At 67.6% G+C, this 12418-nt stretch overlaps 1 protein-coding gene across 1 annotated transcript; it reads right to left on the bottom strand.

Annotated features, from left to right (window-relative positions):
* Positions 1–1541: 1541 nt before the first annotated feature.
* PKP3 (plakophilin 3) lies at positions 1542–11475 on the bottom strand. Its single transcript, XM_050898123.1, has 14 exons — positions 11437–11475; positions 8380–8566; positions 7262–7338; positions 6329–7056; positions 5785–5908; positions 5422–5626; positions 5002–5176; positions 4621–4738; positions 4148–4315; positions 3593–3778; positions 3157–3310; positions 2506–2698; positions 1973–2060; positions 1542–1577 (listed from the first exon to the last, which is right to left on the bottom strand). The coding sequence occupies exons 1-14, from the start codon at positions 11473–11475 to the stop codon at positions 1542–1544; spliced, it is 2478 nt and encodes an 825-aa protein (XP_050754080.1).
* Between the last annotated feature and the right edge of the window lie 943 nt (positions 11476–12418).

The raw sequence follows: 12418 nt of genomic DNA, 5'->3' as shown, positions 1-12418 counted from the left end.
GTGGGCACCAGGGCAGGCAGCGCTGTGCTGTGTCCTGTCCCCGTGCCACATCACGTCCCCGTGCCGGCGTCCCCGCCACACTGACTCAGAGCAACGCCCAGACGCGGCGAGCGAGGTGGCACCGCAGGGCGAGCTCACCCGCACGCCGGCGTCCCACGGGGTGCTCTCCTCCCCTCCTGCGTGCCGGCCAAGCATGGGGGCAAGCGGGCATCGTTCAAGGCCTTTATTTCAGGGATACACAGGGCTCGGGCAGTTTGTACACGGAGAGCTGGGGAGATAAACGCACCGTGACACGCCAGCCTGGACCGCGCTGGGTGCCGGCTCGCCGAGGGGGCCACACCAGCCCTGGATGCGGCCCCTCCTGGCAGCGCCGCCCAGTCTCCCCCGCCCTCCCACCCCTGTACCTACTCTACCTCGTTTCCCAAACGGGGCGCGCGATGCCCCCCAAGCGCAGGGTCTCCCCACCCAGCCCCAAACTCGCCGGCAGACCAAAGCCACCCCGCAGACCCCACCCGCGTGCCCCGGCCCGGCCGCCGCCTCGGCAGGGAGAGCTTTGGACCCGCTGCCCCACCTGCGCCGGCCGCGCCGGGCACCGAGGGCATCTCCCCACCCCGCGGGGAGACGCCGCCCAGCAAACACAAGCTGGCTGGCCCTGCCCGAATCCTGCTAACGCAGCACCGGCCAGGCCCAGCCCTGAGCAGAGCGGCCGGCGCGGAGCGGCAGCAGCGGCTCTGCCTGCACAGGGATGGTCCCCGTGGGGTGTACGGATGGGGACGGCGTGGCTCGGAGGTCCCCCAGGTTCTTGCAGCCAGGGCATGGGCAGCTCCAATCACAACCCCCCCCTCCTCCCCATCCCTGGCAAAGGGGGGTACTCAGCACCGCGTGGCCGACACCGCTTCCCAGCTCCTTACAGCCGCGGTGCCACCCCATAAAAATTTGGGAAGCCGCCTCAGACCTCCTGCACAACCCCCGAGCTATGCGAAGCCCCGTCCCCACCCAGCCAGGGCAGAGCCTGTGTCACCCACGGCGCGCCCCGCACCGGCGTGGCGGCACCGGCACCCTCCCAGCTCCCGGTGCACCGCGATTCGGGGAGCTGGGATGGGGTGCCCCCAGAAGCCCCCCTCCCCACCAGCGTTGCTTTGCGGGAGCCTCCCCAAAGCCCTGCAGCTCCTGCCCCTCCGCCAAGCCACAAGACAAGCTGAGCTTTGCAGCCGGCTCCCCAGGAGCGGGCAGGGTCCCCAGGGGCTGAGGACCCTGGGGTGCCGTGGGGCAGTCCCTCACTAACCAGGGTCCCAGCGGGGCCCCGCAGCAGAGCCAAAAGCAGTCGCTGGGTTTAAGGCTGCAGCAAGAGGGAGGACAAGTGTCCCCCCGCCCAGGGAAGGGGGACCCGGCGGAGGGGGGAGGCGTGAGGGAGGCGGCGGGGACTACGCTACGGAGCGGGGATCCGGTGGCGAGCAGCCTCCCCAGGGCACGGCCGGCAGCCAGGAGCATCCCGGGTGGGGAGAGTCAGTGCTGGGCAGTCCGGCTCCCGGGGTTTGTCCTCACAGGCCGAGGAAGTCCTCCTTCCGGTACCCCTTCTGCAAGGAGACAGGCCACCCGTCACACGGGGCGGACGCCAGTGCCGTCACCGTTCCTGCCCGAGGACACCCCTGCCCACGCCTCGCCGGGCTCTGGGAACGCGAACACAAACCCGCTCCGCTCCGGCACCGACAGGGCCACGCTGTCCCCACGCTGGGCACGCGGCTGTCCCCACCCCGCCGGTGCAGGTGCCACCACAGGTACGGTGCTCTGGGGACGTCCCCACCCCTTCAGGAGGGGGAGGCGTGGAGCTGGGGCCCGTCGTACGCCTGGAAGCATTTGGGTGGTGTGGCTTTCCAGGACGAAGCCCCTGGCCTCGACTCCCTTGGGATCCACCCTCGGGATCCATCCCAGGATCCCACCGGCTGGAGGGGACACCGGGGGTGGTACATACCATCTTGAAGTCCCGGTGGAGCTTGGTGTATTGCCACATGTTGCCCAGGAGGCTGGCTGCTGCTCTGGAGGACTTCTCGTTGTCCGAGCTGGGACAGGGACAGGATGCAATGAGCTTTGGGTACCGCTGGGCACGGGACGGTGCCCACCAGCCCGAGGATACCACCCCAGAAGGGCCCAGAGCGGCTGAGGACTTAGCACTGGTGGGAAGAGGCAGAAGCCTAAAGGCTGGAGCCCACTGCAACGGGCAGGGTGTAAAGCACTTCTGGCAGGAGAGGTGAGAAGCACCCAGATGGGAAGAAGGTGGCTGCAGCGATGGGCAACCCTGTGGTGAGGTGTCCCGAGGAGGTGGCAAAGGGCTGGAAGGTGGCCATGAGGCCACTCTGAGCTGGTCTGGGGACACCCAACACCAAGCCTTGGGAAGGGAGACTGGTTGTGACCCTCTTCCACCTCGCTGGACCAGGGGAGGAAGGGGAGAGCGGGACTGGACCCCAGGTCTGAGCTGGGACAGCAGAGCAGACTGGGAGCTCCCACCTGTCCCTTCTCTTCTTGATGTAGAAGAGCTTCCTGAGGCCATCAAAGTAGACGATGTCGCGGGCGGCCATGGGGCTCTCCACCACCAGGTTGTTGAGGACCGCGATGATGTTCACGATGACGTCGGCGGGCGGCGCCTTGTCCCCGATGCTCCCCGGCAGCTTCTCGATCAAGTGGCTGACCACCTTGGTCGCTGGCGGGCAAAGGCATCACGTCAGGGCTGGTGGCCAGACCCAGGGGACACGCAGCAGCCTGGGGATGAACCTTGCAGCCTCCTGGGGGCAATGAGGGAACAGAGGGTCCAGCCAAGGACCTGCGGGGCGGCACCAGGGACATCTTCAAGCCCTTTGCTCTCTGGAGTCTCTGCTGAGACTCCTTGGCACCTGGGAGAGGAGCTGGGGGACGAGGACAAGGCCAAGGCCAAGTGAGATGGTGGGGTTGGAGGCAGAGCACAACGTGCAGGGGGTGTTCGGTTACTGGGGATGGACGGGCCACCGCACGCTCAGCTGTGCGCAGGGATGCAGCAGGCAGGAAGGTGCTGAGACGTGGCTGGAGGTAACTGGAGGCCAGACCAAGGAGGAAAAGGGTGGAGGGCGTCCGTCGGGCTCCTCCCCACAGCCCCAGCCCTGCCCGTCCCTCCCTGGCACTCACACATCTCGTCCTTGTTGCGGGCATGGCGGGACAGGTTGCGGATGAGCCCCGTCAGGGAGCGCAGCTGGTGGTGGTCGGCGGTGCGGACGCGGTCCAGCACGGGGTTCAGGATGCGCTCCTGCTCCAGGGCCAGCCGGCTCAGCACGCCCGCCCACTGCCGAGGCAAACACCCGCTTGGAGACTCCCACCGGGGACCTGCCGGCTGCCTCCTCCTCCTCCCACCCCCATCCTCCTCCTCCTCCTCCTCTTGCTCAACGGGGCCAGGTCGGGGTGACCCATGCCCAGGTGGTGAGTAGCGTGATGGCCACGTCCCCCAGCCAGGAAAGGCTGGTACCAACCCGCAGGGAAGTGCATCCCCTCCCCGGGCACGGCTGTGACTGGCCGGGTGGTGGGGACAACCAGACAAGATGGGGCAAGCCCCATCCCGTGCCCTCACCCTGCGGTCCCCGGCAGTGATGTTCTGCAGGGCGCCCGAGGCCGCCTCCGTTGTGTGCTTGTTGAGCTCGCAGCGCTGCAGCAGCCGGTTGTAGATGCCCACGATCTGCGGGTTCCAGAGCCACTCCATGCCCTTGGGGTCCTTGGAGACCTCCGTGAAGGTGACGATGTCCGCATTCAGGTAGTGCTGCGGGGATGGGGGCGGCACTGTTAGACTCGTAGGGGATGTCCCCTCTGCAGCACCCCTCGCTGCTGGTGTCCCCTTTTTCCCGTGTGCCTGGCCTCAGCCCTTGTGCAGCTCCAGGCTGGCAGGGACCCGGCAGGTCACCCCGGCTGCGTCACGCCCCGTGGCATGGCAAAGTGGGGGTTCGGCACCCTGATTCACCCCACACACCTGATTCACCTTCCGCTGAGCTCACCCGCGTGTCCCACCCATCAGCCGAGGCCGGCGTCCACCTCCGCCCCGGCGTCACCTCCACTGCCAGCAGCTTCCCAGTGCCAACCCCGCCCCAGGTGACACGGCCGTCACGGTGCCCACCGCTTCCCAGCCGCTGACCTCTCGTGCTTTCTTGCTCTGGGGGCTGAAGCAGCCCACCAGCTCTCCCGTCACCATGCTGCTGTTGTTCCTCCTGTGGCCTTCCAGGTGCTGGAGGGAGGACGGGGGCATTTCGTCGTACAGGCGGTAGGAGAGGTTGCGCAGGACGCAGACGGCGTTCTCCACGCTCTGGGTGGTGGGGGAGACGGGACATGAGGGTGTCAGTCCTTTTAACAGCCTGCCAGGGCATCTCCAGCTGGCACGTCCCCTGGGGCGCGATCCCATGGGGCTTCGTGGCCAGAGTCACCCCAATGACACCAGCGGTGCCCCGCTGCACCCAGTAAGCCCAGATGGAGCCAGGCTGGTTTTCCCACCCTCACATCAAGACATGCCTTTGCACTATGATGGCCAGGCTGCTGCAGGGAGGGAGGGAGGGAGCAGCACCCTGTCTGAAGGCACCCAAACCCTCCCAGCACCCAGCTCCCGGGGCTCACCTTGTCCTCTGACTTGCCCACTTCCAGGGAGCTGTTCACGTAGTGGATCATGGAGTCCACCAGCCCATGACACTCACGCATCTTCTGCCGAGTCTGCTGGCTGGCAGAGCTGAGATTCCTGCACGGGGAACGCGGGTCGATCAGGGCGAGAAGGGGCTTCCCCACAGCCACCCCGCTCCTGCCCCTGGGCACCACTGCAGGGAGGGCAGCTAATGGGGCTGACCAGGCTTTGCCTTGATGCACAAGTGCTGCAGGGGATGGGAACCCCAGAAACGAGCCCTAGAGACCTTGCTCCCGATGTATACAGCACGGATGGTGTCTCTCCCTCCATCCAAATCTTTACCCACAGTGGGAGGACCGGAGCCAGCCCAGAGCAGGTACCTGAGGAAGCCCGTGGAGTTGTAGAAGATCTCCGCCTCCGAGGGGTTCTGCTGGATGACACCCGAACCCCCCAGCCCAGAGAGGGGGACCAGGACCAGGTCCGTGAGCTGCTCCAGCGTGTCCCGAGCCAGGCGATCCTTCAGGTTGTCACTGGAGGAGAGATTCCACAGGATCCCTGCACAGAGGGGGATCCTCAGTCCCGGGAATGGCTGGAGAGCACGTCCACCCTGACTTACCTCCCCAGGGGGGCTCACACCGACCACCCGTGGCCAGGAGCAGCCATGGGACAGGGTGGGTAACAATGACAGAAAGAGGTCATCCCCATGAAGTGTCATCCCAGCTTTGCTCATGGGGTGGGAGCACCACGTGCCACCCCCAGGAGAGGAGGACCCCTGCCCGCCCCCCGCCATCGTCTCCAACCTGTGACGTTCTTGCGGAGCTCGTCGTCGGGCTCCCGCAGCGTCCGCATGAGCTCGTAGATGCCGTTCTCCTCCACCAGCGCCAGCTTGTTCTCGGCGTTGTCGTAGATGAGGTTGCGCATGGCACCCGTGGCATGGCGCTGCACCTCCTGGTTGGGGCTGTTGAACAGCTTCACCAGCTTGGGCATAGCCTGGAGGCTGCGGGCCTGGGAGGGGAGAGCCCGGCCGGGTTGAGACGCCCAGCCGCTCTCCCGTTCGGCTGGGGCCTGGGGCTCCCTCTATCTCCTCCACCCTCCCTGGGGTGCCCCAGCATGGCAGAGGGGCTGGGGACAGCCCCCTTCTCCTTCGCCTCCTGGGTGCTCACCTGCTTCTTGGCGTTGCTGTCGCTGTAGCATTTGTGCTGGAGGTAGGCAGCGCCCAGGACCTGCAGGTTGGGGTCGCTGGCTATCAGGTATTTCACTGCGGAGGGCAGGTCGATGTCGTCAAACCTGGAAGCCACAGGCAGGTGAGGAAGAGCCCGAGCACAGCATCCCACAGGGGTCCTCCACCTCTGCACCCCAGCACGTCCCGCCTCTCGGAGGAGACCCGTCAACCCATCTCCCTCCCCACCGCACTCCTGGGGCACGGGACTCCAGACCCAGCTGAATGAGCATCTTCCTACCCTCGTGCCTCAGGCTGTGTCCATGAGAGGAGCTAAGGCCACATGCAGGACACGCTTGGAGGTCAACCCATGCCACGGTCCATCACTATGGGGCCAAATTGTGCCCACCATCTCACCCCCTCCTCCTGCATCCCTTGCAGCAAGGTAACGCCAGGCAAGAGATGGAGGGTTTTGCCCTCAACCGGCCAAGTGACTAAGGTGGGGACAAGGACTAAGCCGGTGCCAGACCAGCCCCGTTGGTGCTCACCCCCCCGACTGGTGGCTGAGCAGCGTGCTGTGCCCGTTGTACATCTCCATGGCGCGCTGGTCCTGGAGGTGGTGGCTGGACTCGGCCAGGCTGCGCACGGAGGGCGCGCGGGAGCTGTGCTCCACCATCCCCATGTACGAGCTCCCGACGCCCGCCTGCGAGGCCGCCTGGATGCTGCCGAAGGAGCCGGTGCTCAGCCGCGACCGGTTGTTGCTCTGGAAGCGCTGGAGCGTGCGCATGGCGGGCGCCCGGATGGTGCGGCTCTGGGTCACCTCGCCGCCCTCCAGCCAGTCGGAGGCGGCCTTGGCGGCAGAGCCGGCGCTCATCTGCCTCTCGAAGGTGTAGGAGCGGGCGAAGCCGCCGTTGCCTTGACTTTTGTAGAGGGGACGGTGACCCACGGGGTCCAGCTGCTCTGAGATGACGCTGTAGCGGTCATCTGCGATGGCGGCGGGCTGGAGCGGCCCGTCAGCCAGCCGCAGGGAGCGCAGCGAGAGGGTGTCGAAGTTCTGCCGGAGCCGGTAGTTGCGCTCGTGGAAGGAGCTGGGTCGCGGCGAGGTGCTGGCAGCCTGCGACATGGTGTAGCCGGTGCCGTAGCCCCGGCACTTCGCCAGGCCCCCGTTGCCGATGGTCGCCATCCGCTTGTGCGGGGTGAGGTCCACCGCCGAGCGCGAGGACCAGCCGCTGCCCTTCAGCGTGCCGAAATCCTTCTTGGCCAGCGGCTGATACAGCTGCGGGGGGGAAAAGCATGGGGTTAGGGGGTGCCCGCGAGCCTGTCCCTCCATCCCCACCGTGGGGAGAGGAAAGGACAGAGCCAAGAGCCTCTCTTGGCACAACCAAAGCTACAGCCAGCAGCTGGGTCCCTGCCAGCATCCCCAGCTGCCACGGTGATGGGCGCTGGCACAGGATGGGGGACAAACCCCCCCTAGGACGTACCGGGGCTTTGGGGTCCAAGCCATTGGTCTGGGAGCGGGAGCTGAAGGAGGAGCGCAGGGTCGTGCCATACTGACCACCTGCGGGACGGAGACGGAGGGATCAACGTGAGCACCGGGGAGCCAAAGGGGTGGTCTTGGGGACCGAAGATCCCCCCCAACTCATCCCAGGGGGACCTGCTTCGGGAGCCGCGGCAGTGCCGGCCGTGCTGAGGGGGACGAGGGAGCAGGAGGATGCTGCCTTCGCCTGCTTGCCGGCAACCGGGAGCAGGAGAGGCGGCGGCAGTGCCGAGCGGCGGCCTCCCCGCCTTTCATCGTGCCCCGACGGCGAGGGGAGTAATTGCCGCCTCGGCGGGGACGCGGCAGCTCAGCCCAGTCCCCTCCACCATAGCTGGATCGGCAGCTCAGGCATCCCCCCCCAAAAGCCAGTCCCAGCTCCGCCACCCTGGGGACGGGAGCCCGGCAGGGACCCGGCCGCCCCACTGCACCCCACGCCGCCCTCCCGCCTTGCCACCGCCCTGGGGCTGCCGGCGGGGACGGCGAGGACGCCGCCAGCCCCGGTGGTGATGGCAGCGTGACTCACGCCCGCGCCCAGGGCAGCCCTCGGGGTGCCAGGGCAGGGAGGGGGGGGTGGGTGTCTCTCCCCACCGCCGAGGTCCCCCAGCACCTTGGACCAGGGGGCTCGGCGAAACCCCGCGCCGGTGCCGGGCGAAGCAGCAGGGCGGAGGCTGCGAGCGCAGACGTTAAATGGAGGAGCTTGGAGCCCGGCCAGCGGCGCCGCTCAAAGGCTGGGGTGGATGGGGAGAGATCTGCCAGGGCGAGACAAAACCTCCCTCCCCAGCCCAAAGCGGGGCGTGGGACCCCCCCAGTGCAAATCCCCCCCCACCCAGGGGGGCAGGTGGGGAAACTGAGGCATGACCCCTGAGCGGGGTGAAATGAGCCCACGCTGGGGCCGTGCCGCCCCCATTCCCGGTGCTGGGGGTGCGGCAGCGGGCTCGGCCAGGGTGGGGGGCAACCCCCGAGCCCCAAGCCGGGGTGCGAGCCAAAGCCCGATGCCGGCCGAGGGGCTCCCACCGCCTGTTTTCGACGCGTGCGCCCGGGGGGGTCCGAGGGTTCTCCCACCTCTGCCGCCGTCGATGTGGTCGGGGGCCTCGGGGCGGGCGGCCGCTTGCCCCCTCAGCATCATGCGGATGCGGACCTGCTCCTGGACGCGGGCGCTGCGCAGCCGCTGGGCCTCGGCCGCCTCCCGGCTCCTGCCGTCCAGCTGCCGGTCCGAGGGCAAGGCCAGGGAGCAGACGCCGGCCTCGGGCTGCAGGGCCGACAGCAAGAAGGTGTTAGTCTCCTGCATGGTGGCGGTGGTGGCGGCGGCGGTGCGGAGGCCGAGGCGAGCGAGGCCGCCCTGCGCAGGTGAGCGCGGCGGTGGCGGCGGCGGCAGCTTCCCTGAGCCGTAGGGAGGCACCCGACCCGCCCCGTCGCCGCCACGCCTCGGCCGCTGGCGGGAAGGAGGGGGCCACACCGGGCCCCCGCCGCCACCGCCACCGCCGCAGGTGGAAGGCACCCAGGGGCGACCTCGTAGGGACGAGGGCGCGAGGCAGGCGGGCGCCCCGGGGGGGTCCGGGGTGGTCGTACCTGCGGCCCCAGCAGTGAGAGCCGGACCCCCCCCAGGCAGCCTCCCCATTGACCCCCGGGGCCCCTGGGCAGCCCCACCAGTGAGCCCCAGACCTTACACATGGCCACTATGGAGAGCCCCGGACCCTGGGGAAGCCTCCCCATTGACCCCCAGAGACCCCCATGGCCCTGCCATTGAGCCCCAGACCCCCGCATTGTCCCTCCAATGAGCCCAAGACCCCCAGGGAACGTCCCTGGAGAGCCCCGGACCCCCAGGCAAGCTCCTCAGCCAGCCCCGGACCCCCACACGGCCCCACCAGCAAGCCCCAGGCAGCCTCCCCACAGAGCCCCAGACCCCCAAGGAGAACCCCAGACCCCCAGGCAGCCCCACCACTGACCACAGACCGCCGGGCTGCCCACCACCACGGCCAGCAAACCCCTCCAGCGCGGGGGGCTGGCCCGCCAAAGGGCCGGAGCGGGGGCTAATTGGCAGTAATTACTGGCCGGGCCCTCCCTGCTTTGCTTTTCAAATCAGCCAGGGAATTAAAAAACAACAATAATAATAAAAAAAAAAAAAAAAAGAAAAGGGGGGGGCAGCTCAGTGCCGGCAGGCCCGGCAGTAATGAACGCGGGGTGACTCAGCCGCTGCCACCACACAGGTACTAATTAGGCTCGCCCCACCCGCCGAGCCACCCCGGCCGACCCCGGCATGGCCAGGGTGCAGGACGCCACATACTCCCACCCAGCCCGGCGCGCTCGGGAACGGCTCCCGAAATCCCCACGGTGTTGTTTCACACCGCTCTCCCTTAGCCCCCAGCTTGCTGAGCTGCTCACTCCTGAACAGAGTTGTGCCTGTTCTCGGCCAGGCGCCAAGGCTCTGCCCCGGCTCGTGGGCACGGGGCATTTGCCTGTCGGCTCCGGCACAGCGCATCGCCCAGAGAAGCTGGCGCTGGCTTTGGCGGTTTGAAGGCGAGCGTGGCAACGCGGCCTCGGCTCCGCAGCGAGCCATGGCTCAGCACTTGGCGTCACCGCTCCGAACCTGCCTGGCAGAAGCGTTACGGGCTTTGCCAGACGGGGCTTACGACACCCGGCGATGACAACGCCGGGACGTCGATGACAACACCGGGACGTTGATGACAACACTGGGATAGCTTTTGTGCTTCGTTAAGAGGGTGAAAAGGGCGGCTGTCCCCGAGGAATGTGCCGCCGTCAGCAGGAGCAGCCGCTGATGCCGGGGTGGGGTGGCAAGAGCTGCGGGCGAGTGTTTTGGGGTGACGGTCCCTATTTTGATGGCCTCCCCAAACCCCAGCGGGCTGCAGACCCTGGTGCCACCATCACATTGTGCCCAGGGACCGATGCGGGGGGGGACCCACCTCCCCAGCTCGGGGGGGGTATCCAGGGACTTCATGGGTTTACTGGGAGTCCCCCTTTTGCTTAGGGGTCACACCTGACCCGTTCGGGGTACAGCACCCAGGGGTAACCCCAAGGACCCCCCCCTCTTCTCCCGCCTCGGTACCACCCACGCGGGGAGCGTCGGCGGGTGCACTGAGTTTGGCAGAGCTCAGCGGGGCGCTCCCAACCCTCCAAGCCCGGATGAATCACGGGTTCCCCCCCCCGGGAGCAGGCGGGGAGGGCGTTTCGCTCCCTGTGCAAGCCGATGCTTGCCCGCCGTCCCCGTGCCAGGCACCGAGGGGCTCGGGGCCATCCCCGGGAGCCCCTTCGTCCCCAGGGGACGAAGGGGCTCCCGGGGATGGCCCCAAGCCCGCTGGCAGCCCCATTCCCCCGGGCTCTGCCTCCCTTCCAAGCCCCCGTCCCCGCAGCGTGACACTGCCCTGCAGCTTAAAGATGGAAACTGGGGGGTCATGGGGGGGGAGCTGGGGGGGTTTGAGGCAGGTTTGAAGCCGAAACCGGCAGCGTTCGCCTCGTAAAATGGCTTGTTAATAGGGGAAGCGTCGGATGGGAGCGGGGATGCGCTGGGATGCTTAAAAAGCAGCAAATTGGCACAAAAAAACCCCACATTTGGAGCAAAATTGGGGGATTCTCGAGGGGATCCGGCCACGGTCAGGGTGACGCAGGGTTAAATTAACTCGGTCTGGGGGTCCCTAAAGCAGTCACTGACCCCCCAGCCTGGAGGCACCCATATCCCATCCTCTGTGAGGTGACAGAGCCACGTCCCCACGGAGACCCCAGCTCCTGGGTGCGCGTTGTCCTCTCCCACCCCGAGCACCACTGAGCGCCTGTCCGCAAAACTGGGTCCCCAGGGAAGCCTGTGGCTGCCGGTGGCATCGGCGTTTCAAGCAGGGAGTGGCTGACGTGGCACCACGCAGCCTGGCCACGACACGCACGTGCCGAGAGCCACCACGCTGGGGAAACTGAGGCACGAGGAGAGGAGAAAAAAAAGCCTCTTGGCCAAAGTTGGCCGGGAGCAGGCAGCTGCTGGATCCAGCATCCGCGCTGTCCCTTTCCACCCGGCGCATGGGGACTGGTGGCAAGGCGGGTGCCACCGGCTTTCCCAGGGGACCCGCACTGGGGACAGCCACGCCGATGGGTGCGGGACCGGCCGGCACGTACCTTGTCGGGTGGCCCCGGAGGGCCGTTGCCCTGCAGCATCCTCCCGGGCAGGCGGGTGCACCCCTGGGTGCTACACGGGTGCCGGGCGCCCCGGCACGGGGTGGGTGATGCCGTCTGTGGCGGGGCCGGTGCGGCGGGCGTGGGGCTGCGGCGCGGGCCCGCCCCGGGAGCTTACCCAACCAGTCTCTTCGCCGTTGTTTTGCATGTGCGCTCGAAACCCGCTCGCCTCGCAGCCAAGTTTGCACTTTTGGGGCTTGTGGCGGCTCCGCAAAAAGCCTCGGCACGGCCGAGATGCCGGCGGGGTGCCCAGGGGTCCCGGCTGCCCCATTCCGGGCAGCGGAGCCGCATCTCAGCTGCCTTCGTGATGCTCCAAAAAAATCACCGTTGGTCCCCACCACCACCACGGCCATGGTCCAACATGTCCCTTCCACTGCATCCCCTCGAACCCCCCCAGCACAGGGCACCCATGGGTGCAACAAGGAAGGTTTTGGGGCTGCTGAAAGGAGAAGATGGAGGGGAGGCAGAGCTGGCGGGGACACGGCTTTTAGGGTGCAGGGGGCTCCCCCGGGCCCCGGGGGTTCACAGGGAGCGTGTTTGTATGTGTGGGATGGAGCAGGAGCCCTTTGAAGCCAGATAAGCTGAGAGGGAGCGTTTGAAACAGGCCAAACCAGTTTGGGGGCCATCGCTTCCACCAGCACCACATCCCAGGCTCCACGCCGCACCCGGCGCTCGCTGGGGGCTGCCGAGAGGTGACCCCCCGGCAAAGCCCGGCATAGGGCAGCAGGCTGCCCAGGACCCTACACTCGGCCACTGCTGTCACGCTTGGCCCGTTCTCAGCCTGGAGGTGTCGGGGAGGCTGCCGTGCTTCCCCTCGCCCTCCACCGACGCCTCGCTCGGCCCCACGGCCGGGGCAGCCCTATAGCGAGGCCGCTCCAGGCTGGTGTTTGCCTCCACTGCCCCGAACAAGCCCCAACACCTTTGC

Source organism: Gymnogyps californianus, chromosome 5 (genome assembly GCF_018139145.2).
Source record: "Gymnogyps californianus isolate 813 chromosome 5, ASM1813914v2, whole genome shotgun sequence".
Classification (NCBI taxonomy): domain Eukaryota; kingdom Metazoa; phylum Chordata; class Aves; order Accipitriformes; family Cathartidae; genus Gymnogyps; species Gymnogyps californianus.
The sequence above is the reverse complement of the archived record's forward strand: the minus strand, read 5'-3'. Positions and strand labels throughout refer to the sequence as shown.

Coding starts and splice junctions, on each gene's coding strand:
- PKP3 (XM_050898123.1), bottom strand. CDS start 11,475: ATGCTGCAGGGCAACGGCCCTCCGGGGCCACCCGACAAG. Junction 8,567..11,436: donor CTCCGGGGCCACCCGACAAG/GTACGTGCCGGC, acceptor TCGGCCCTGCAG/CCCGAGGCCGGCGTCTGCTC. Junction 3,779..4,147: donor AGAGCAAGAAAGCACGAGAG/GTCAGCGGCTGG, acceptor CCATCCCCGCAG/CACTACCTGAATGCGGACAT.